The 23,496-nt window shown below is 44.5% G+C and overlaps 1 protein-coding gene across 9 annotated transcripts in view; it reads left to right on the forward strand.

The window, feature by feature from the left end:
* Positions 1-23,496, forward strand: part of Ttll5 (tubulin tyrosine ligase like 5) — a 256,735-nt gene that overhangs the window by 181,544 nt on the left and 51,695 nt on the right. For all 9 annotated transcript variants that reach the window (XM_005343377.3, XM_026780184.1, XM_026780181.1 and 6 more), the window contains one exon: positions 11,409-11,623. In XM_005343377.3, coding sequence (XP_005343434.1) covers positions 11,409-11,623 — 215 coding nt within the window. The remainder of the gene's footprint in view (positions 1-11,408; positions 11,624-23,496) is intronic.

A 23,496-nucleotide genomic window follows, 5' to 3' on the forward strand; every position in this document is an offset into this window, starting at 1 on the left:
AGTAGGTTTGGGAGGAGGCTCAATTGCTTTCATTTCTCACAAGTTCCCAAGGGATGCTAATGCCATTCTCTTAGAGACTGTACAATGAAATCCATCCAGAAAGAATTAAGTGTATATTCTCTCTGTCTCTCTCTGTCTCTGTTTCTCTGTCTCTCTGTGTGATTGGTTGTTTGCTGTCTGTCCCTTGGAAGGGAAATTGTATGTTTAAAACTTAGTATCATTCTTATAAAACTTCAAGCAATCCTTTTTATGGGAATCTCATTGCTATCTTCCTCAGCCAGAGTCCCACAACCTTCTCAGAAGTGAGTTATCAGAACACCTCCTTGCTCATTCTTCTTATCAGGGTACATTCTGCTCCCTAGTCACAGCTCCCGGATTCACGTCTTTGAATAAGCGAGAGATAAGGAGTGGGACAGAGTCCTCCCCTTCTGCTTTGGTAGTGATGACCATTGCTTCAGCAGCTCTGGCTTATGAAGCACTATTTCAGGTGCTGCCTCTATCTTAACTCATGTAAAGGGAGCTTCAGGGTGCTTGGGGGCTTTGCTGGAGTCCTGAGTTAGGGCTGGGAGGGTGGATCTTACAGACTGATGTGTCCACTTCCTTCTGCTCCTGGCTCCCTGCCTCTGTGAGAGGAAAGTGCGAGAGCACTTTTCTTTGAACTGAGTGGGGGATTTGCTGGGGCCACAGTGAGTACTGGTGACATCAGCATGAGTAGCACCTCATGCTGGGGTCCGGGTGGAGGCCTGGAGCAGTGGTGAGGCCCGACTGACCTGGTTCTAATTGGCAACATGGAGCTGATGTTATTCTTGGCGCAGGCAGAGCCATTACTCAGTGGTCTCTGCTGAAGTGACTCTTTGTTAAAGTTCTGCTCCCAGCCCAGCCCCCTGCCTTCCCTCCCACTCTTCTCTGCCTCATCCAGCCTGAAAAGAAGCCCAAAAAGACAGAAAAAAGTAAGGGTGTTCTGGGGGCCAAGGCAGAATTGCTGAAGTCTCTTTTCACAGTGATGGGGTCAGGAGAGATTTTTGTCGCGGGCTCTGTTTTCTTTTCAGAGCCCTTCCAGTTTTCAGAGACTGAGTTGACTACTTGAGTAAGGTGAGGCAGGGTAGGAAGATGCTGCATCTGTGTTCCTCTGGTCATCTTTCCTATCTGTGCTTTACTTCCCCTTCCCACGGGAACAGGTCTAACTTAGATCTCATGAAACAACAGGTAATGCTCCTCCAGTTAGCACGGCCAGGACCTTGGCATTCTCTGAGAGGCCTCAATTCTGTGTAGGAATATCTGGGAGGCCTAGGAAGGTGATGGCATGCTACTGGGCTGGCCCCAGGGAGGCAACAGGTTGCTACTGGTGTGTGTGTGTGTGTGTGTGTGTGTGTGTGTGTGTGTGTGTGTGTGTGTGTAGTACTCTTCAGGTGTGAGAGGTGTTCCCATATAAACATCCAAGTCTTGTTATTTTGCTCCTAAAAGTCTATAGCACCTGTCAAGAAAAGCTCAGCTCCCTGCAGGAAGGAACTCTATTTTCCTCAAGCTTCAGCTGCTGTGTGTTTGGGTGTTGTGGAGGTTCTGATCAGGCTTCCTTCCCTTTCCCAAGCAATAAGCAATGGCAGGGAGCTACTAATAGGCTCAGCCCTGCAGGAAGTGTCCTGAAAGCCTTCCTATGTCTGAGGGCGAAGGGTTGCCTGCCTGCAGGCCTGCAAGGGTGTGTGGACCAAAATGTCATGACATGTTGCATGTTTTTGTTTTCTTTTCCTGTGTGTGTGTGTGTGTGTGTGCGCGCGCGCGCGCGCGCGCGTGCGCGCGCATGCGTGCATGTACATGCCTGTACACTCTTTTCTCTTGACCTGACGTGGGAACTCACTCATCTAACACTTGCGTTTCTAGCGTTTCATTATTTATTTTTCCTAGGACACTCTAATGCTGTAGATTTTGCCAAGCTAAACCTTCTTCTTTTGTATTGAAAATACTGGAATAATGTGTGTGAAAACTACCCTCACTGGCTTTGGAAATAGTCCCTTGAGACAAGCTTTGGGGTGTGTGATTTAACTCTTCCCTGTGCAGGGCATGACCTAAAACAGGTTATTGGAACTTCTGTGGATCTCATTTTCTGACCCTTTTATTGGAAAATAATGAGAGAGATTTGTAGGGGAACCACTAGGATTGTGATTCTCAAATGAAGCGTTACCAATTGTTACCAAACCAAGCTTTATATTTGTACTGATTCACTGAACTGCCTTTGATTAGCCCCATTTTTTTAAATGGGGGGAAAAAATCATTCATATAACTTTCTCAACCACATAAGTAAGAACTGGGGAAACTGGGATTTGAGCTAGCGCTGTCAGCATCTGATATCCAAACTCTGGTTCCCATGCTGTGGGCTGCTTCTAAGGCACAGTGTGTGTGTGTGTGTGTACGTGTGTGTGTATGGTTACATACACTGGAACTCATACATTTGGCAAGTTTTTACTGACACAAAACTCTATTGAAAAGTTGTAATTCAGCTATCATAACCTCTGGCTTTCATATGCACAGCCTCAAAATAAAAAGTTTATTAAAGCTATGAAAGGCCTAGACATTATCCCAGTCACCGCAATGCTTAATTCAGTAAGTGTCTTAAGGAGTTGATGGGAATACGCATACTCCACCTTCCCTTATCCTTCATTAGTAACAGGGTTAGAGGCTAATGAGCCATGCAAGATCCTGAAACGTGTTCCAGAGGCTTCCAGATTCAGAGCTTGGGAAGACTGCTGTCTTTTCAATTGCTTTTTAGTTTTTCTTTTAACCCTGTTACTAATGATATTGTTTTATTTTTATTTCTGTTAGGTGTTAGAAGAAAACTACCAGGGAACATAGCAGGAATCTACAGATTGAATGCCACAGACATTTTTGCATAGGTCACACCAGGTTTCCATGTTCAGTGCCCTATAAATCTGATTCTTAGTGCACTGTCACACTATAGACTGTAGTAAAAGGCCTTCCCGGATCCCACCGGGCTGCTCTGTAAAGCTGCTGCTGTGGCGGTGTCCCTCTGTGACCTGCAGGGACACGGCACATGTGAGGAGTGCCTCCTGTATGCCAAGTGAAGCTGGTTGTTCCACTGATGAGGAACCGCCCCCAGTCATACACCTCCTCAGTCCCTCGGCTGTGCCAGGCCAGAGGAGCGCCCCCCCCCCCCCGCCACGTGTCACTAATCAAATGAAGTACTCAGCTTTGCTGTCACTGCTCTGCTCCACCCTGAGATGAATGGTCAATGCCATCGGGACCTCAACTTGGGTGTTCACACACCAGAGGCTAATGGACAGTGGTTCTCAAACTGTGGGTTGCATATTACTCCTTTGGGGATCATATATCAGGTATTTACATTACGATTCATAGCAGCAGCAAAATTACAGTTATGAAGTAGCAATACAGTAATTTTATGGTCGGGGGTCACCAGAGCATGGCTGTATTAAAGGGTCCCAGCCTTAGGAAGGTTGAGGACTGCAAGTCTAGAGGGTTAAGATGGTGTTTGCTACAGGACCTGCCTTTGTCTGCTCTCTGCACCCTGCCTTGTGGCTTCTGTCTCTGCGCACACGGCGGCACACAAAGCAGTACTTTTGTATGAAATGATGAAAGATGTCTTTAACAGGAAGCACTCCATCCATCTGAGATGGACACAGGCACAGGAAAATGGCTTAATGAATGTGTGAGCGAGGTCTGTATAAGATCTGCGCAGGAGGCCAACTGCGTATGATTCTGGGCTAAATCAAACAAATCGTTCATTTCAGGACAGAGATAGGTTAGATAAACAGAATTTCAAGCTATAAGAGAATTTAGTACTTTTTACTATTTCTCTTCAATAATCAGAAGGTATAAGATTCCAGCATGTTATTGGGAAATCAGGAGCCCTAATATACAATTCTCTACAACTGCTAGCAAATAAAATACAGAGTAGGTCTTTGAAAATAGAACCATGAATTCCCTTTTGTTAACCAGCTGAGCTTTCAGTCTGAGGCAATTGCTTTGTTTTTAATTGATTTTCTACAGACTGAGCATCAGGAACTTGAAAACCCAAAAGCTTCATAATCCAAAACTTTTTGAGACCTTACATGATTCCACAAGTGGAAAATTCCTTGCCATAAAACTGTTTTCATGCACAAAACTGCAAAAAAATTATATAAATGACCCTTAGGTTCCACGTATATACGCATCGACTGTTGTAGGATCTGCCTTTCTCTGACTGCTTTATTTTACTAGCATCACAGCCTCACGTTTCATCCGTACCATAGCATGTGGAGAAAGTGTCCCCATTACACATGATGTGTCCTTTCCAAAGGGGACTGTCCTACCTGGACAGGAGTACGCTATGTCTGCATATCACATTGCTTTCTCCGCTCAGGCATCAGTACGTACAGAAGTCGCCTCCATAGTTTGGCTGTCTCAGTAAGGCTTCTCTGGACACAGCACTGTGTAGTAATAGGAGCGGCGGGGCTGTGTCCCCAGCACCCCAGCCGCACCCCAGCCACCTGGCTAGCTTATGCCCCCAAATAATTACACGGACACTGTATTCATTTAATCACTGCTTGGCCATTTCTATCTAGCCTCTTCTAGGCTAACTCTCGCACCTGGACTAGCCCATCTCTAATAATCTGCTGTAGCCCGCAAGGTGGCTTACCAGGGAGATTCTAGCCTACGTCCATCCTGGGTCGGAGCTTCATCGCATGTGCCTCAGAGAGCAGAGCTCTCGCCTCTGCCCGCAAGAGTGGAGCATCGTGTCTCTCTGAGGCGTCTTCCCCCGAGAGGAGAGCTGTCGAGTCTCTGAGCTCACTTCCTCTTCCTCCCAGCGTTCTGCTCCATTCACTCCTCCCACCTACATTCTAACCTATCAGGGCAAGCAGCTTCTTTATTTAATCAACCAATGACCTTCCTCCATCAGCACTGCATCTGCCATTTTTTATACTTTAGATGCACACAGTATTATAATTTCAACCCTGAAGTTTTAGTTCAACTCCCTGTGCTTCTCCCAGAGACAGAGAAGATGCTATTAAGTGTATCTTGGGAGCAGGTCCAGGCTCGTTAATTAGCTACCTATTTGGACAACTGAAAAGAGCTATGTTATTAATTTATTCACAGTTGTTGGAGAGAGAGGCACAAGAATGAGTTCAAAATAGAGATTAATACCAGGATAAAATGAATATTTTTTTTTAGAATTGTACAGGTTTATTGCTAACACGTTTGTCCAAAGACAGAAATGTCTTATAAACTGAAGGAGGAAAACAGCATCAGCATCAAGTTTTGATGGAGCTTTTGTGGGGTACAAACCATTTCTGCATAATGATCAAAGGAAAGTCAAGGAAATTACTCCTCTGCCATTTTGAAACAGAAGACTCTGAAGGGCTGTGGAGATGACTCATTCAGTCAGGTGCTTCTCCAGCAAACCTGAGGACCTGAGTCACACACATCCCACGAGAAAAGGCCAGACATGGTACTGCTTGTGTGGGGTGGGTGTGTCCAAAATGGAGAGTGAAGAATGTGGTGCCGGGCAGTGGTGGTGCACACCTTTAATCCCAGTGGGGCCGGGCAGTGGTGGGACACACCTTTAATCCCAGTGGGGCCGGGCAGTGGTGGTACACACCTTTAATCCCAGTGGGGCCGGGCAGTGGTGGTGCACACCTTTAATCCCAGTGGGGCCAGGCAGTGGTGGCACACATCTTTAATCCCAGTGGGGCCGGGCAGTGGTGGCGCACATCTTTAATCCCAGCACTCAAGAGGCAGAGGCAAGCGGATCTCTGTGAGTTCAAAGCCAGTCTGGTTTAGAGAGCAAGTTCCAGGACAGCCAGGCCTACACAGAGAAACCTTGTCTCAAGAAAAAAAAAATACTGTTTTTTTTATGCCACTCAACCATGTGTTGCAATTTTATCTATGTGACTAGGATTATACATCTATCCCATGTCACTTTTGTAACATTTTACTTTTAGTTTTAAGACCAGTTTGATAACCACATAGAACATATATAATCATAAAAGCAATGATAGGCCTACCTTTGCAGATATGAAAAAATTAAGATATTTAGTGGCTTGTGTGTGCAAGAAAGTGTACCATCCCTGTCTGTGAGTTGCCGGAGAGGAACCCTTTGGAAGCAGCTTTGTATGGGCTAATGGGCATTGTGCTACCCAGTTAGATCAAAACTGAGGAGAGAAAATCCTATTTAAAAATGTTTGCTCCTTTGGAACTGGTGTTTAAGGGCCACACAGAGGTGCTGCTCTGCTCAGATAGAGGCCAGTTGCAGCTTCCCCTCCCAGGGTGCTCAAAGAGTAAACCAAGAGCTGCTGTATATTGCAGAGAGCTTTGCTCTATTGTAGTTCAGCCTAAGAGAAGGCCAAAGGCGGTGTTTTTCTGGAAGAAAAAAAAAGCTTCCTAGAATTTAATCTCTGGACAGCATTATCTTTGTAGTAAGAGGCCAGATCTTGCTTCCCCGTGACCTACTGTGACCTTCCCCGTCATAGCCTGTGTGCTTCCATCAGAAACCCCTCCTTCCCACCCACAAGCCCCCTGTGTTGTGGGAGAAGGAGGGCCTTTCCAGTCTTCGCCTGGGGCCATGCCAGCCCTCAAGCTGTGGTTTTCTGAGTCTCCTTGCTGTAATGTGGCTGTTTCCCACACCCAGCAAAGCAGGAGGAAGCATGGATGTGTTGAGCTGGTCAGTAGAATCATTTCTTCCCCCATCCCCTCACTCATGCACACTCAGCATGACAGACCACCGCCACCTGTGTTGTTGATAGTATATATCTGGGCATATCGTGTCGTGAGAAGGAGCTTCATCTGATTCTTCTTTCCTCTTAGGCATGGTTATCAGAAGAATTACTCCCTGTAATCTGTGACTGGCAGAGTTGCAGGGTTGAGGCCAAAATATAGGGCAGGGGAAGGAAGCCTAGGGAAGCTGATTTCTGCCACTGATGTCAACATATTCACTCTCAGGTCTGCCTTTAATAGAGCCCAGTGTTTCCCTGGGCTGTTCCTTATGTGCTTGCTTTGACCCCATTCCAGTTAACCTCAGCTTTGGTGAGGTGTCCAGAGACTTGTCTCTATTGCTGAGTCTTTAACAGGTAATGTTCAACTGGTGTGTCATCATACACAATGGTGATCACTTCATTTTCCATTGAGTGTCCAAGAGTGTGGCTACCAAACCACAAATCACAGCTTTTTACTTCCCTTGGAATACAGTCTGTGCCTGTTGTGGTAGGGCTTAAGCAAGCTTGAATCTGTTAAATTGGGATTACAGTTACCTGCATGTAACACCTAACCTATCCCTAAATGACTTAGGTGTGTTAGAGTTTTCCCATATAATTAAAAATCTGTGGAAATAGGCTCTTCCAGACTCCATGGTGCCATCAGAAACCCATGCTCTTCTCCGTCTTCAACACGCTTTATTGATTGTGTTCGTCTTACCCCCATCTGCCACTGGCAGGCAGTCCATGCAAAAGGGAAGCAGAGCAGGGCCAGCTATGACTATCAGCCATCCATCTGTTCTGAAAGAACCATCCTAGACCCGCACCCAGGCTCTTCTGCTTAGATCCCATTGGCCAGAAGTGTGGATGTGGTTATCTTAGGAATAAGAGAAACGGCAAGCATAATTTATTTTTTAAGTTTTTAAGGTAAGCACACATATTCAAATAGACCCTGAACAGTGTCACTAGAAAGAGAGAAGCGGTATCTCCAGGCCAGTTGAGCCTCCTAGGCAAGATTTCCTCCACACCTGCTTCATTTTTGTTTTTTGAAGGACTTTGCACAAAATTTGCATTTGGAAAGTAAACTTCCTTTCTTTGGGATCTGCAGAGGACTTGTTTAGACTTTGTGAACTGTATGTAAATACCGCACACTCTAGGTATTAAAATCTAGAGGAAAAACCATACCCTATATGTAAATACACATGCCTGTCTTCTGACTTCCTATTGTTGTTACAAAATATCCAGCCGTTACTTTAAAAAAAGAAAGAATAGTTGATATAGTATTGTGTGTGTGTATGTGTGTTCTTCGTGGTGTAAATATTTATTAAGCATCAGACACTCTGTAAGTCACTGTGGGTACAACAGAAGTTAATTGTGAGAATTTAAGAGATGGTTCAGTGAATAAAGTATTTACTGAACAAACATGGGGACCTGGGTTCCCATCCCTGGTACCTACCTAAAGGCCAGCTTATACTCAAACTTGACTTCCAGCCTCCACCTGTGTGTTCATATGTGCAAGGTTGTGTGTGTGCACACATGTGCTTTCTCTCTCACTCATTCACACACACACAAACACACACACATTCCTTCTGAAAAACTTTTTTGTTTGTTTTTTGAGACAAGGGTCTCACTATGTAGCCTAGAACTCACTCTGTTACCAGGCTGGCCTCAAATTCAAATATCCGCCTATCTCTGCTGCCCAAGTGCTGGGATTAAAGACATGTACCACCACCACTGCCTGGCTGAAAAACTTTTAAACAAAAATGATTTTTAAAAAGAAGAAGAAAATGGATCAAACAAAGGCAGCCATTGCCGTTGTGCACTGTCTGGAGAAGAGGAAAACTGTTTGTAAGTGGCCACCATACATGTAGGATGGACTAACTCTGATAAGAGCCTCACGGATACATCTTTATAACTTCTCAGAAGAGGGAAAGATTATTTCTGCCAGAAAGAATTGAGTAAATATGGTCTGAGAACCTAAACATATGTTTTCATTTTAAGAGTTTGCGTTCCCAGCTAGTGAGCATCATCATAAGACCAAAAAAAATGTGTTGGAAAAATGCATAACCAACCACCATTCGCAGAGGGTTACAGATAGGTGGGCTTGCGTGCTCTTCGGTTCCTCTTTAAACTGAGGGGAAGGAATGAGTGTGCACTGTGTGTGTGTGTGTGTGTGTGTGTGTGTGTGTGTGTGTGTGTGTGTGTGTGTGTGACGCTTTAGCTAATTTCCAGGCACCTTTGTTGAGTTCTGGGCTAGAGTAATCTGTGTGGTCTTCATTTGCTCTCCAACAATCCAGGAAAACAGCTACAACTGCCTACAAGACACGGGAAGCTCAGAGATTTTACTCCACACAAGAGCCCTCAAGCCCCTCTCATACCTCCCTAGCCAGACTCTGGGACTCAGTTTCCAAAAATGGGCATCCCAAAGTCATAGAATAGAGAATTGCTAGACATTTTTCCACAGCCTCTTGAGTCATCTTTTTCAAAAAACATAATTTTTTATTTTGGGGGGAATTTCTCATCATATACCCCAATCCAACTCATTTCCCAATCCTTCCATATCTGCCTTATAAGCCCCCCCCCAGGAAAACTTAAAAGTAAATCATAAAAAATAGAAAAAACTAGAAATAAGAATTTCAATTAAGCGACTAGAGAGATGGCTCAGCAGTTAAGAGCACTAGCTGCTCTTCCAGAGGACTTGGGTTCAATTCCCATCGTGCACATGGCAGTTCACACCTTTCTGTAGCTCCTGTTCCAGAGGATCCGACTCCTTCACACAGACATGCAGTCAAACACCAATACTCATAAAATACAAATAAATATTTTTCTTAAAAAAAGGAAATCAAAAAACAAATATAAAATGAAAAACAAAAAAAGCAGACAACAATAGCCAAAAAAAAATCCACTTTACTCCTCCCTCTTTCCTGCCTCTTCATTCATGTTGGTGGCCCTGGGAGCTGCAGTGTCTCATGAAGTGTACTCTTCTGTCCACACAGCCTCACTTGTAAATGTTCATCGTATAATGTGTTGTCGGTCAGGTTCAAGGCCTCTGGCTTCTGCTACGCCATCGATACTGGACCCTCAGTGAAACTCCTCTCCTTCCAGAGATCCTGCCGCTAAGGTTCCATAGGGCCAGTCCCTTTACTTGCTCCAGCAGGTCACAATTAGGGTAGATGTTGGGGAGTGCCAACTTAAAGTCCTGGATGTGTACCTAAGTGGTAGCCAAGTCTGTGTAGGCTGCTGGGACCACCTCTGACAGGTGAGGAGTGATACCAGCTCTCCTGTGCCTTGGCCACCCAGGTCCATTATCCCAGGACCTGTGAGGGGCAGAGTAGAGGAGGGGTCTCTCCCCTGGCCAGTGAAGGGGCAGGCCAGTTCTGCACAGCCCTGGTGCTTCAATACTTGATTCGCATGGGCCCCTGTGGTAACATGGGTAGTGGACATCAACCCAGACCCCAGCTGCTACAGGAGACCACAGGACCCAGACATGAACAGCAGCAGCAGCTTGGGCCGGGATTTCACCAGGAGCCTGGGTAGCAGGACAGGCCTCTTAAATCAGCATCAGCCCAGCCTCAGCGTGGTCCCTGGACCCCAGCCGGCCCAGGTGGCGGCCCAGACCCCGAGCACTTACACGGCCTCATTAGCGTTTGCCTTATGATCGTGAAAACCCAATTTGGATTCCCAGAACCCACATAAATGCCAGGCGAGAATGGTGACCAGTTTGTAATTCAACCTCAGAAGACAGACAAGGGAATCATACAGCAGGCTGGCTAATACTAGTCATGTCGCCGAGCTCTGTGTTTAAGAGACCCTGCTCTGTGAATAAAATGGAAGAGCATGAGTCCCAGCATAAGGTTGAGTTCCACCATGAAGGCCAGGTCTCCACATGCTCACAAATACACACACACATGTACCATACACCTGTAAAAATGAAGACGCATGTACATGCATACCACACACATACATAAAAGTGGAAAAAGTATTGCTAAGCATTCATTTGGAAGAAATGCACCTTCACATTCTGCAGATTGTGTGGCTCTCGCCGTGTTTAAATGGTGTTCTGGGTCTTTCTGGGCCCACCTCGTGCAGAAGGTACCACGTGCCAGTTGTGTTTCCACTGGGTGATATGTTCATATAGTAAACGTACTTCAAGCGTTGTCAAGTGTTACATCTTATGTTAAAGTTTATAGTTCAGTGAGGTGTTACTGTCCTAGGATTCCGAAACTAGCCCTCAAGGTCAGGCATGACTTGGCTCCTAATTTCTGTTCCTGCTTCATTTCTCTAACTGTTAGCACAGGGTGCCCTGGTCACACTGGCTTCTTTGCTTTCCTCTAGTCCTGAAGTAATGCAGTATCCCAGCCACGTTTCCAGGTCATTTTCCTCTGACGCAGAAGGACATTCATTAAACACTCCTTAGACTGAACAGCAAAGGGAACTGAGCTCAGAGACCAAATGCTTTTCTCGTGTATGTATTGACAAACCCTCAGTGCCCAGGTACCTTGTGTTTTCAGAAGCTCCTGGCAACTCTTCATTGAGAGACCTCTCTTCTCTGAATGAGATCTGTCCCGCCAACCTGAGGGGAGTTTCTCCTAACACTTACTACCAGCATGTCCCTTCCTCTTTGCCCCTGTTCAGGATTTCAGATCAGTAGCATCCAGCCAGGGGTGATGAAGGAGCTCTCCATGGATCACTTTCTCCTTTTCCTTACAGGCGATCTTTGGCAGCCAGACACTACCTAACGCCAGTTTATGGACGATGAATAATGGTGCAGGCTGCAGAATTTCAAGTGCCACAGCTGGTGTCCAGAAGCCAAACACCCTGCCACAAAAAGTGATGCCACCTCCAAGTTCCTCCTCCTTGGTCTCCAAGCCCCCATCCAATCACAAACAAGTGCTCAAGAAGGCCGCATCCCAGAGGGCTTCCAAGTAAGTTTTCCGTAATGGCATGTGCAGTTCCCAGGGCTGCGTCAATCGTCAGCCAGCAGCGCTAGCTCATTAGAAAGTCTTCAAGACCGTTTGAATTGAAATCCCAACACCTGATGAAGTACGGTGTCAAACTTGGGGCTCTGCCATGGTTCCAAATTGGAATCATCTGAGGAGGCATGTGCAGTATCTGGGCTTTGTCCTGTAGGGGAGCGGCCACTGTGCCTTTAGATCCCCTGGTAATTGGGACGCGGTACCTACAAGGTTCAAGGTTATTGCTACTCAGTTCTGCTGACCTCTGACAGGGGCTGCAGACTGTGCACCAGATAGTGGTCCTGAGCTGTTGGCTCGGAGAAAGGAGGCTACAAAGGTCTCCCTCTGGGTCTCCTGTGCTCACACTATAGAATCAGGCCCTTTCCTTTCTTGTCACACTCAGCCCTCCTCTCTTATTTACGCATTTGTGTCTAGGCAGTTAACTTTATCAGTGGTAATGACAGAGCTGTGTAGCCATGGCATTTCTGATGCCTTTTGTAGGCCACCTATTTTATACTAAACAGGAACCCAGGGGTATTCATTGCTCTTTCTCATGAAGACTCCTCACGTGGCCACCTTTCACATGCTCAGTTTTAGCTGTCAGACACTCAGAACAGGTAGTTACCACTTTTCCTCCTTTGGAGGGTGAATCACATTGTGAATTTGAGTCAAAACAATCCCCTGTGGTTCTCAGTATGATTACATTGCTCTCATTATCCATTTACCCAACAAATACTTACTCGGTACCTGCTATACACTAAGGAGTGGGAGAGCCGGTGGCACAGCAGTGACCTCCTGCTCTCTGGAGCAGTGAAGGGCAGTGGAAGGGTTCGGAAGGTTGGATCAGACCCTGAAGAGTGCAGTCCCTGTGTGCAGTCTACCACATCCCCGCCCATTACACATTTAACTGGTCACTTTGAGCGAGCTTCTTAATCTCTTGGCCTTGGTCTCCTCCTTTGCAGTAATGAGGCAGTAATCACCCACTTCACAGGTAACTAGATAAACAGGAACTAGGTGGGCTGTAATTACCCTCTGATGGATGTTTAAGGCACTCTGCAGCACTGAGAAGCTCACAGCTAACCCTTTGAAAGCAAGTGTTGAATCTGCTGATATATTCTTGTGGACTCTCCAGCATAGGCCTGGGGGCCTGGGTGGTGCTAGTGAAGAGCTGGACTTGGGTGGCTGGGATGGAAATTTGAAGGCACAGCTTGCTGCCCTGAACTTGCTGCTGGCTGGGGAGCCCTGCAGACTCCCAAGATGGAATTGCAGCTCTTTGGGCAAATTCTGCTTTGCCGAATTTTTGTGGTTTCTTCTTTGTGACAGGCAGGAGTGTGGGAAAACCGGAAACAGCTCAGCATCAAAAATGCACAGAAGGGGGGAAGCAAAGATTTCTTCAGAATTTAAGAAATATAATCCAAGTATCAGAAGGCATGCTGGGAGGCGTTGTTCCAGCAAATAGTTTCCAATTCACCTTTAGAACTAGTGTAAATCTGGGGCGCTAAGTCAGCACTGGTGGAGACCTCCACCCTCTCACATGTAGAATGCCCAGTGTTGGGGATATTTTCTATCAGCATCGTCGTCACTGTGGGGGCAGCGGGGGGGAGGGGATGGACACACATAGACTATGGCACACATCGTTGTCACTGTGGGGGTAGCGGGGGGGATGGACCCACATAGACTATGGCACACATCGTCGTCACTGTGGGGGTAGCGGGGGGGATGGACCCACATAGACTATGGCACACATGTGGAGGTCAGGGACAACTCTGGGGGTGCTGGTGCTGTCCTGCCACCATGGGCTTCAGGGACTAAACTCAGGTCATCAGGCTTGCAGAGAGTTTTCATGAGCTGAGCCCTCTTCTCACTTAGAAGAATAGTGTTGGGGTTTTTGGTTGTTGTTGCTGTTGTTTGTGGGGTTTTTTTCTAAACTGACTCAATAAGTTACATTAATTTTAGTCTTGAAAGTTAAAGGGATGGCAGTCAGTCCCAAGGTGCCCAGCAGCTTTGCTCATTGTTTTTTGTTTGTTTGTTTGTGTTTTTTTTTTATACAAGCAGTGCGGTCATTTTAATCCACAGAAATTTTCATGACTCCTGGAATCAGAATCATGAACATCATTTGGTCCATTCCTGCTCTTCTAGAGCGATTCTTGGTCCTGGTCATCCTAACAATTCTCTCACATCTCTGTGATCCAGTTCCCTCCTTTAAAATAGGAATAATGGGGCTGGAGAGACAGCTCAGCGGTTAAGAGCACTGGCTGCTCTTTCAGAGGACCTGGGTCCAATTCCCAGCATCCACATGGCAGCTCACAACTACCTGTAACTCCACTTCCAGGGACCCAACACCCTTGCACAGACATACATGCAGGCAAAACACTAATGAATATGAAAAATGAATCAGTTAAAATAAATGTTTAAATTTAAAAAAATAGGAATAGTGACAATAGTACCTGGCTAAAGGATCCTGAAGAGAAGTGAGTTCTGAAATGCTGAGCACAATACAGTGAGTGCTACACAGTATGTGCTAACTAAGGCTTCCCTGATGTTGTGGTTGACAGAGACGACAAGCGAGAGGATTTCGTGTTACGCTTTTACTGGGTTCCTATAAGCTGTGTTGCTTCATTTGTTCCTGTCTTGTTATAGCCTTCATTCCGGCTCAGCTCAGATTAACCAAGAGCCGTCCTTTCTGACGGCTGGGACTGAGTCACGCTCAAGAATGCCACTGTTGCCCCAAGAGGCACAGCTAATGAGAAGTTGTAATGAGCATTTCCCCATGCCAAGCCTTGTGCTTTTGGGTTGAACTTCAAGCTTCTCCTAGCACAGAGGCTGGCATCAGGCAGGCAGAAGCAGTTTCCAAGAGCATCATCAAAGTTTCCACATCCTAGAGGTTGAGTCTGGAGAACAATAGGACATAAAAGATGGAATGTCACTTGGATTTAGGTGCAGAGGGAGTTGAAAATCAAAACAGTGGGGTCCTGTTTCGCTATGATAATATTCAAGTCTTTTTCCCATCTTTGAAACAAAATCCGCTGCCCCTCTCGAAAAATTCGCCAGGATAGCTTGTTTTCTGTTGATGCAGTTGGAAGCCTCTTCATGAACGCCTTTGTGTTTTAGTCTGGCTTCACAGCCGTTTTCTGGTCCTCTCTTGGTCCAGCAGTTCTTGTTATCGTTCATAGATCCCCATCCCACTTAAGAGTAACGTGTCGGTTCTGTGAGGAGAGTGGACGTTTCTTCCTTCTCTGCCTTCCCCCTTGCTTATGTTTAACTGTTTGCATAGGACCAATCACCTTTCTCAGTTTTCCTCTACTGCTTAAAACATTAATAATTTAACGTCCATCTCACCTCCTCCTTTCAGTAGTATTTGTGGCATTTCTTCTATAAAATAACTGAACTAAAAGGGGTGGCAGCTGTGAACAGCTAACTGCATATGAACTATTTCTTCCTTGTGATGTTTCTTTTCCGAGCCATGTATTTCCCAGGAAACACAGGAAAAGAAACCCAGTGAGGTTAAAGATTACCAGGTGAACTGACAGGATCGTGATGGGTTTGAATGAACCAGATCAAAATAGTTATAACTTGGGAAACTCGTAAGAAAGTAAGAGAGGGCTGTTGGCTCAGTAATAGACAATATGCTTAGCAAGTCTGTGGCCCTGGGATCCTAAAGGAAAGGAGGAGGCATAGGGTTGGTCAGGAAAAGATGGGACAGAGGAGAACGAAGAGAGAAAGCAGGAGGAAGATAGAGACCAAACTACAGTACTTACGTCACTTTGCGTCAGGTGACCTTAGCGTGGTTGAGTATGACGTCTATCCATCCTATATAGGGAGTACTCAACGTATTTCTAAAAGTGGTCATTGTAATTAGTAGTTGTAAAGTTTTCATGCTAGAAAGTAGAGGAAGAGAGCATAGGATGGGCTACAAGTGTAGGTGGGTACACAGGTGGCCAAGCCAGAACCGGGACTCTGGGCACCGAATGCTAACCACAGACTTCCCAGCAGACCACTGACTTCAGAAGTCCCAACAAGTCCTCTTAAATTGCATGTGTACAGCAAATGCAGATTAATCATCCCAAAATACTGCTTTTGAGATTCCAAAGTAAGCACTTAGGAACTCAGCCCCTTCCTTTCCATGCCAGTTTTACCACTTAAATGGCTGGCGAAGCACTCTAACGGAGGAAAGAGCAATGCCACTCTGATGCAGAGTGGTGGGGAATTCCTGCTAGGTGCTACCCAGGAAGGACGGGGCCGAAGAACAACATTGAAGGCTTTTATATGGCTTCCTGTGGGAGTGCAGTCTGGGAAGTGAGTGGGAGGTGGAATATGCCCATATGGCCACCTCTCACTCTGGGACAGAGTCTGGACCTAGAAGAAATAAGCAGTCAGGAGGTTAGATTCTCCTGTCTTCTCTCTGTCGCTCAAGAGGTCTTCAGGTTTGCTTTTGGTGTGAGCATTGGAGAGACAGGGCCTGGCACGCTCAGAGAAGTCACTCCAGTTGCGTGTAGGTGGTAGATAGGTGAGCAGTAGGTAAGAGTGTAAGAGTCAGAGAACAGCAGCTCTTCTGTCAGTGTGTCATACATGGGTCATTGGATTAAAAGCCTTACCTTTCGACCCTGCCTGCTGAGGGTGAACTAGTAACGTGATTGATGGATTTCCCTCCCTCGCTCTGCATCTCTTAAGACATTCTTCTTTAAAGATGAGCAAATATTGAAAGCTCCCTGGATCTGAGGGTGGATTAAAAGGATTCATGGTAAAGATCCGGAGGCTTTGCCAACTCCTATACTGCACTGAAGTGTGAGAGAGAACAGCAGTTTAGACAACACTTGAGCCGTATTCCTAACAGACCTTCAAAGTGGAGCGTATCGTGCTTTAACTAGCAGAGGTGTCAGAGAAAGTACAAGCAGCAGGAACAGCTGTGCAGGCGCCAGGACTACCTGTGAAAACCCAGAATTCAGTGACTTAGAGCCAGGCACAGGGGGACGAGGAATTCCTGAAACAAAGATAATCTTCAGAAATTTGGAGTAGAAAATATACTTACAAAGGTTTAAAAAAATATATTAGAAGAAAGAGAAATTCACCCTAACACAGTGCCTTCCAGAAAGAGAAGTATCGCCATTCCTGTAGGCACATTAGATCTAAAACAAGAGCACATGGGGCTTTGACCAACATCATTAACAAATCAGCAGAAAAATAGCTTGTCCCCAATGGAATAGTTTTTAAGACTGGAACGTTTCAGATCTCAAAAAGAAGAAAAAATACCCTTTCCTGTTCTATAGGTTGTCATTTTGTCTTATTTACTGTGTCCTTTGCCCTACAGAAGCTTTTCAGTTTCAGGAGGTCCTATTTATTGATCGTTGCTCTCAGTGTCTGTGCTACTGGTGTTCTACTTAGAAAGTGGTCTTCTGTGCCAATGTGTTCAAGGCTACTTCCCACTTTCTCTTCTGTCAGACTCAAAGTTACTAGATTTACATTGAGGTCTTTGGTCCATTTGGACTTAAATTTTGTGCATGGTGATAGATATGAATCTATTTGCAATCTTCTGTATGTCGACATTCAGTTATGCCAGCACCATTTGTTAAAGATGTTTTCCTTTTCCCATGGTACCATTTTGGCTTCTTTGTCAATAACCAGGTGTTAATAGGTGTGTGGATTAATGTCAGGGTCTTTGATTAGATTCCATTGATCCACATACCTGTTTTTATGCCAAAACCAAGCTGTTTTTATTACTATAGCTCTATAGTGAAGTTTAAAGTCAGGGATGGTTATAACTCTGGAAGTTCCTTTATTATACACAATTGTTTTAGCTGTTCTGGGTTTTTGTTTTTTCATATGAAGTTGAGTATTGTTCTTTTGAGGTCTGTGAAGAATTGTGTTGGGATTTTAATGGGGATTGCTTTGAATCTGTAGATTGCTTTTGGTAAGATTGCCATTTTTTATTATGTTGATCCTACCTATGGGAGATCTTTCTATCTTCTGATATCTTCTTTAATTTCTTTCTTTAGAGACGTAAAGTTCTTGTCATACAGGTCTTTCATTTGTTTGGTTAGAGCTACCGCAAAGTATTTTATATTTGTGGCTATTGTAAAGGGTGATGTTCCTCTGGTTTTTTTTCTCAGTTCACTTATCATTTGTATATAGGAGGTCTACTGATTTTTTTTTCTTAGTTAATCTGGTATCCCACCACATTACTGAAGGTGTTTATCAGCTGTAGGACCGGGTAGAGTATTTGAGTCACTTATGTAAACTATCATATCATCTGAAATAGCAAAAGCTTGACTTCTTCCTTTCCAATTTGTATCCCCTTTATCTCCTTTTTGTTGTCTTATTGCTCTAGCTAGAACTTCAAGTACTATATTGAACAGATATGGAGAAAGTGAACAGCTTTGTCTTGTTCCTGATTTTAGTGAATTTGCCCACATCTGACAGAGGGCTGAACTCCAAAATGTATAAAGAACTCAAGAAACTAGACATCAAAATACAAAGTAATCCAATTTTAAAAATGGGGTACAGAGCTAAACAGAGGATACTCAGCAGAAGAATCACAAATGGCCAAAAGACATTTAAGGAATTACTTAGCATCTTTAATCATCAGGAAAGTGCAAATTTAAACAACTCTGAGATGCCATCTTATACTGTCAGAATGGCTAAGATCAAAAGTTCTGAGGACAACTTATTTTGGAGAGGATGTGGAGTCAGGAGATCACTCTTCCACTGCTGGTGGGAGTGCAAATTTATGGAAATCAGTTTGGCGGTTTCTCAGAAAATTGGGAATCAGTCTACCTCAAGACCCAGCAATACCACTTCTGGGCATATACCAAAAATATACTCATTCATACCACAAGGACACTTGCTCAACAATGTTCATAGCAGCATAATTCATAATAGCCAGAACTGGAAACAACCTAGATGCCCCTCAACTGAAGAGTGGATAAAGAAAATGTGATATATTTACACAATGGAATATTACTTTGCTGTAAAAACAATGACATCATTATATGTGCAGACAAATGGATGGAACTAGAAAAAAACATCCTGAGTGAGGTATCCCAGACCCAGAAAGACAAACACAGTGTGTACTCACTCATAAGTGGATCTTAGATGTAAAGCAAAGGATAACCAGACTACAGTCCACAATCCATAGCTGCAGAGAAGCTAGGTAACAAGGCATGCATTAAGAAGAACACAGAGGTCACCCAGGGATGGGGAATTAGGTGAGAACTCTTGGGTAAACTGGGGGTCAGGGGAGGAAGTAAAGGGGAAGAGATGGGAGATGACAATATGAGGGAATGAGATGGTCAAAAGAGGAGATGGGTCAAGTGGGAGAGCATTGAAAGAGATATCTTGATAGAGGGAGCCAATATGGGGTTAGGGAGAAACCTGGTGCTAGGGAAATTCCCCAAATCCACCACAATGATGACCTCAGCTAAGACTCCTAGCAATAGTGAGAGGGAGCCCGAACTGGCCTTCCCCTGTAATCAGATTGGTGAATACCCCCCACTATCATCATAGAACCTTCATCTAGCAACTGATGGAACCAGATGCGGAGATCCACAACCAAACTCCAGGCCGAGCTCTAGGAATCCAGTTGAAGAGAGGAAGGAGGGAATATATGAACAAGGGAGGTCAAGATCATGAAGGAAAAATCTACAGGGACAGCTGAACCAAACTCGTGGGAACTCAGGAAGTCTAGACCGACAGTGGTGGAGCCTACAATGGCACCAAACTAGGCGCTCCATACGTTGGAGACAATGGTGGAGCTTGGACTATCTGAGGGGCCCCTGGCAGTAGGACCAGGACTACCCTGGTGCATGAGCTAACTCACTGGAGCCCATTCCCTATGGAGGGATGCCAAGCTCAGCCTTACTGCAGGGGGAGGGGCTTGGTCCTGCCCCAACTTAAAGTGCCAAACTTTGTTAATGTCCCATGGGAGGAGGGATGTGAGGAGAGCTGGCAGGGGAGGTAGGGAGAAATGGGGGAGAGACCTGGGGATGGAATATAAAATGAAATTTTAAAAATAAATTAAAATTTACAAAAAGAAAAAAATTATTTGACCACTTTATAGTGAAATGACAAAATACCCAAATAATTTGGAAATTTTTAAGCATTATTTTAAGTAACTTGTGTCAAAGTCATATTGAAGACTATCTGAAAATAAGAATTACATACATCAAAAGTTGTATTTGTGATGGAGTCAGAAATGTACTCAAAGGTAAATTCGTAATCTTCATCATTTTTAAGATGTAGAATGATTTTAAAAATGAACCAAAATGTAGACTTGCTGGCTTGTCCCAGTGTCAACCCTGCTCAGGTCTGGCGTTTTTCGGTGTGACTTTAATCTCCTGCCCTTGCGCATCTCTACCTGCTGTCTTGCCCTCAGCTTCTCTGCCAAATCCACCATCTACCTCCCTGTTTATTTTCTTCTTTTATCTAAAACCATTTTATTTTATATTTTGTGTATGCAAGCTTGAGAGAACATGGGCATGTATTGCTACACCCATTTGTGGAGGGCAGAAGACACCTGGTGGTTACCTGTCTGTCACCTTGCACCTTGTCGAGGCAGCGTCTTTCTCGTTGCTGTTGCTGTGCTGATGCTCCAGGCTGGTTGGCCTGGGAGCTTCTGTTCCATCCTCCTGTCTCCACTCTCGCGTAGGAGTGAGGGTTGGGATTACAGGTGCATGCCATCGCAGTCAGCTTTTTACATGGGTTCTAGGAAACAAACTGGGTCTAACTCAGGTAGCTGGACTTGTGTGACACTGATAGGGTTGTTTTTTTTTTTTTAAAGCACATGTATATTCTTAACATTGTACATTCAAAATATATAAATCATCAAAGGTAATAGCTTACAAAAAGAAATTGCCAAACTTTAAATCATAATGGGTGGTTTATTTAAATGTGTCTGTTTTTCATAGGGAGTACATTTTTCTTAATTTTATTTTATTACTTTAAAAAAATACCAATCCAAATTCCCACACCGCCCACCCCCACCCCCGAATCCTAAGAGAGGACAAGGCACCTGGCCCTGTGGCAAATCCAAGGCCCTCCCTACTACACCTCGGTTGAGCAAGGTATACATCCAAAGAAAATAGGATCCCAAAAAGCCAGTACATGCAGTAGAGACAAATCCCAGTGCCACTGTCATTGGCCCCTCAGTCTGCTTTAGCTGTCAACCACATTCAGAGGGACTGATTTGATACCATGCTCGTTCACTCCCAGTCCAGTTAGCTCAGGCAAACTGTCTCAGTGGGTGAATCCCTCATGGTCTTGACCTCCTTGCTCATACTCTTAACTCCTTCCACTCTTCGACTGAACCGTGGGAGCTCAGTCCAGTGCTCCGATGTGGGTCTCTGCCTCTGTTCCCCATCTGTTGTTGGACGAAGATTCTATGGTGATATTTCATATAATCATCAGTCTGACTACAGGGCAAGGCCAGTTCAGAAACCCTCTCCTCTCTTGCTTAGGGTCTTAGCTGGAGTCATCCTTGTGGATTCCTGGGAATTTTTCTAGGGCCAGGTTTCTTGCTAGCCCCATAATGGCTTCCTCAATCAAGATCTCTTTCCTTGCTCTCATCTCTGTCCTTCCTCCATCTCGACTATCCCATTCCCTCAAGTTCTCCTCACCCCTCCCTTTCTCCCCTCCTCTCCCCTTCCTTCTACACCTCCCCCGCCCCCATGCTCCCAATTTTGTCAGTGATCTTTTTTATCTTTCTTTTTTAATTTATTTATTATGTTGTTCTGCCTGCATGTATGCTTGCACACCAGAAGAGGGCACCAGATTTCATCATAGATGGTCGTGAACCACCATGTGGTTGCTGGGAATTGAACTCAGGACCTCTGAAGAGTAGCCAGTGCTCTTAACCTCTGAGCCATCTCTCCAGCCCCTTAAATATGTTTTTTAAATTGTACATTTGACATATTTTCTTTGACAGTTCTATTGTTTTCACACGTATACCCCTATCTCACCTCCCCTACTTGTAGCACTTCCTTATTGAAATATATCCCATCGGTAACTCAAACAAAATAACACTATTTTGAATGATTGAAGTGTAGAATTAGCAATTTGCTTTAATGGGTAACTTAATCTTTATGGTTACCACACATAATAAAAATACATCTAATATGCAATCCAAGAAAAAGAGCTATTGTGCATTTGTGAAATAAAATGTCATAAGTATTTTTCTGTTCATTTATTCATTTACTTAGGTTTATTTTTTTTTTATGTGTATGTGTGTGCGTTCATGGAAGCCAGAAGAAGGTGTTAGATCCCCTGGGACTGAAGTTGCAGATGGTTGTGAGCCACCCAACCTGGGTGCTGGGAACTAAGTTCAAGTCCTCTTTAAGAATAGAGCATGCTCATAATGACTAACCCGTCTGTCCAGTCTCATCTTATTTTTAATGCTGATTGTGAGCCCCCAAGTTTATTTTATAACTTACATATGAGTCACAACTCAGCCTCTTAAAAATTTTAATAGTTATGCTTGCTCCTATCCGAACATACATTTTTTTTAGGTAATTTTGGATGTTCACGAAGTTCAACTATACTGTGCCACAAAGTATCTGTCTCAAACAGTTTATTTTCTTTAACCAGAATGAACTTGTTAGAAGTAATTTAAAAGATACCTTTTGAGTTTTTAAAGCTCATTTGGTGATATTTTTTAAGTATGCCTGTTACTTATAATTTAGAGGTAACAGTGAAATATAAAATACTTCACACTAAAGGGCTGTGGGCCTGCTGTCCGACAAACCAGTATCCTGGGACAAATCTGCTCCCAAGATGTTTTTGTTGTCGCTGCTGGAAATCACACTCAGCACCCCAGCATGCTAGGCAAGTACTCTGCCCCCAGCCATACTCCTTTGCCTAAGTCATTTATTGTAAATATGTTTATTAAAACAAGAAAAGGAAGGCTGGAGAGATGGCTCAGTGGTTGGGAGCACTGGCTGCTCTAAGAACAGTTTAGTTCTAGCATCAGGAGGCTCACAGCCACCAACGTCTGCACCTCCAGCACATCTGGTGCCTCCTCTGGCTCTGCAGGAGCTCAGGTGCATGTGTGTCCATGCGTGTGTGCTCACACACAGAAAGAGAGACACAAACTTTAAATATTTTTAAAGGCAAATGATAAAGAAAAGAAATGAGTTGTTGTATAACCTAAAAGCTACAAAAAGACAGTGGAGGGAACTAATTTTTAAAAAAGAAAGAAAGGAAAACAGAAGCCACCGGGACCCAATCATAGGAATGTTGGAAAGAATTTAGAAGATAGGTAATCTGTGAGTGAGTACTTACTAAGAAAAATCAAAATACATGTTTCATTTGGGGAGCATTCATCTCTTTAGGCTTACTTTGTATTCTAAGAATTTCTTCTCATCCTTAGGAGTTAGTAATCAGTTTGAAGATGTATGCCTTTTCTTTCTTAGACTGCAGAAAAGATAGGAAAGGAAGTAGACAGACTGGGGACAAGTGACTCACAAGCCAGGCTACAAAATATACATTTAATATTTCACGAACCCCTGTAGGTGGTAGCTGTGGGCAAATCATGACAAGACTTTGAAGGCAAGTCTGCTTGCTGTTACACACTGCATTACCTTTTACCAAGTGTGGTGGTTTGAATGTACTTGGCCCCCATAAGCTCATAAGAAGTGGCACTATTAGAAGGTGTGGCCTGGTTGGAAGAAGTGTGTCCCTGTAGAGGCGGGCTTTGAGATTTCATCTATTCTCAAGCCACACTCGGTGTCTGGGACCACTTCTGTTGCCTGCAAGTCAAGATGTAGGAGGCTCAGCTATGTCTGTCTGCATGCCACCATGTCACACCATGATGACAGTAGACTAAACCTCTGAAACTGTAAGCCACCCCAATTAAA

Source organism: Microtus ochrogaster, chromosome 1 (genome assembly GCF_000317375.1).
Source record: "Microtus ochrogaster isolate Prairie Vole_2 chromosome 1, MicOch1.0, whole genome shotgun sequence".
In the NCBI taxonomy this organism is placed as follows: domain Eukaryota; kingdom Metazoa; phylum Chordata; class Mammalia; order Rodentia; family Cricetidae; genus Microtus; species Microtus ochrogaster.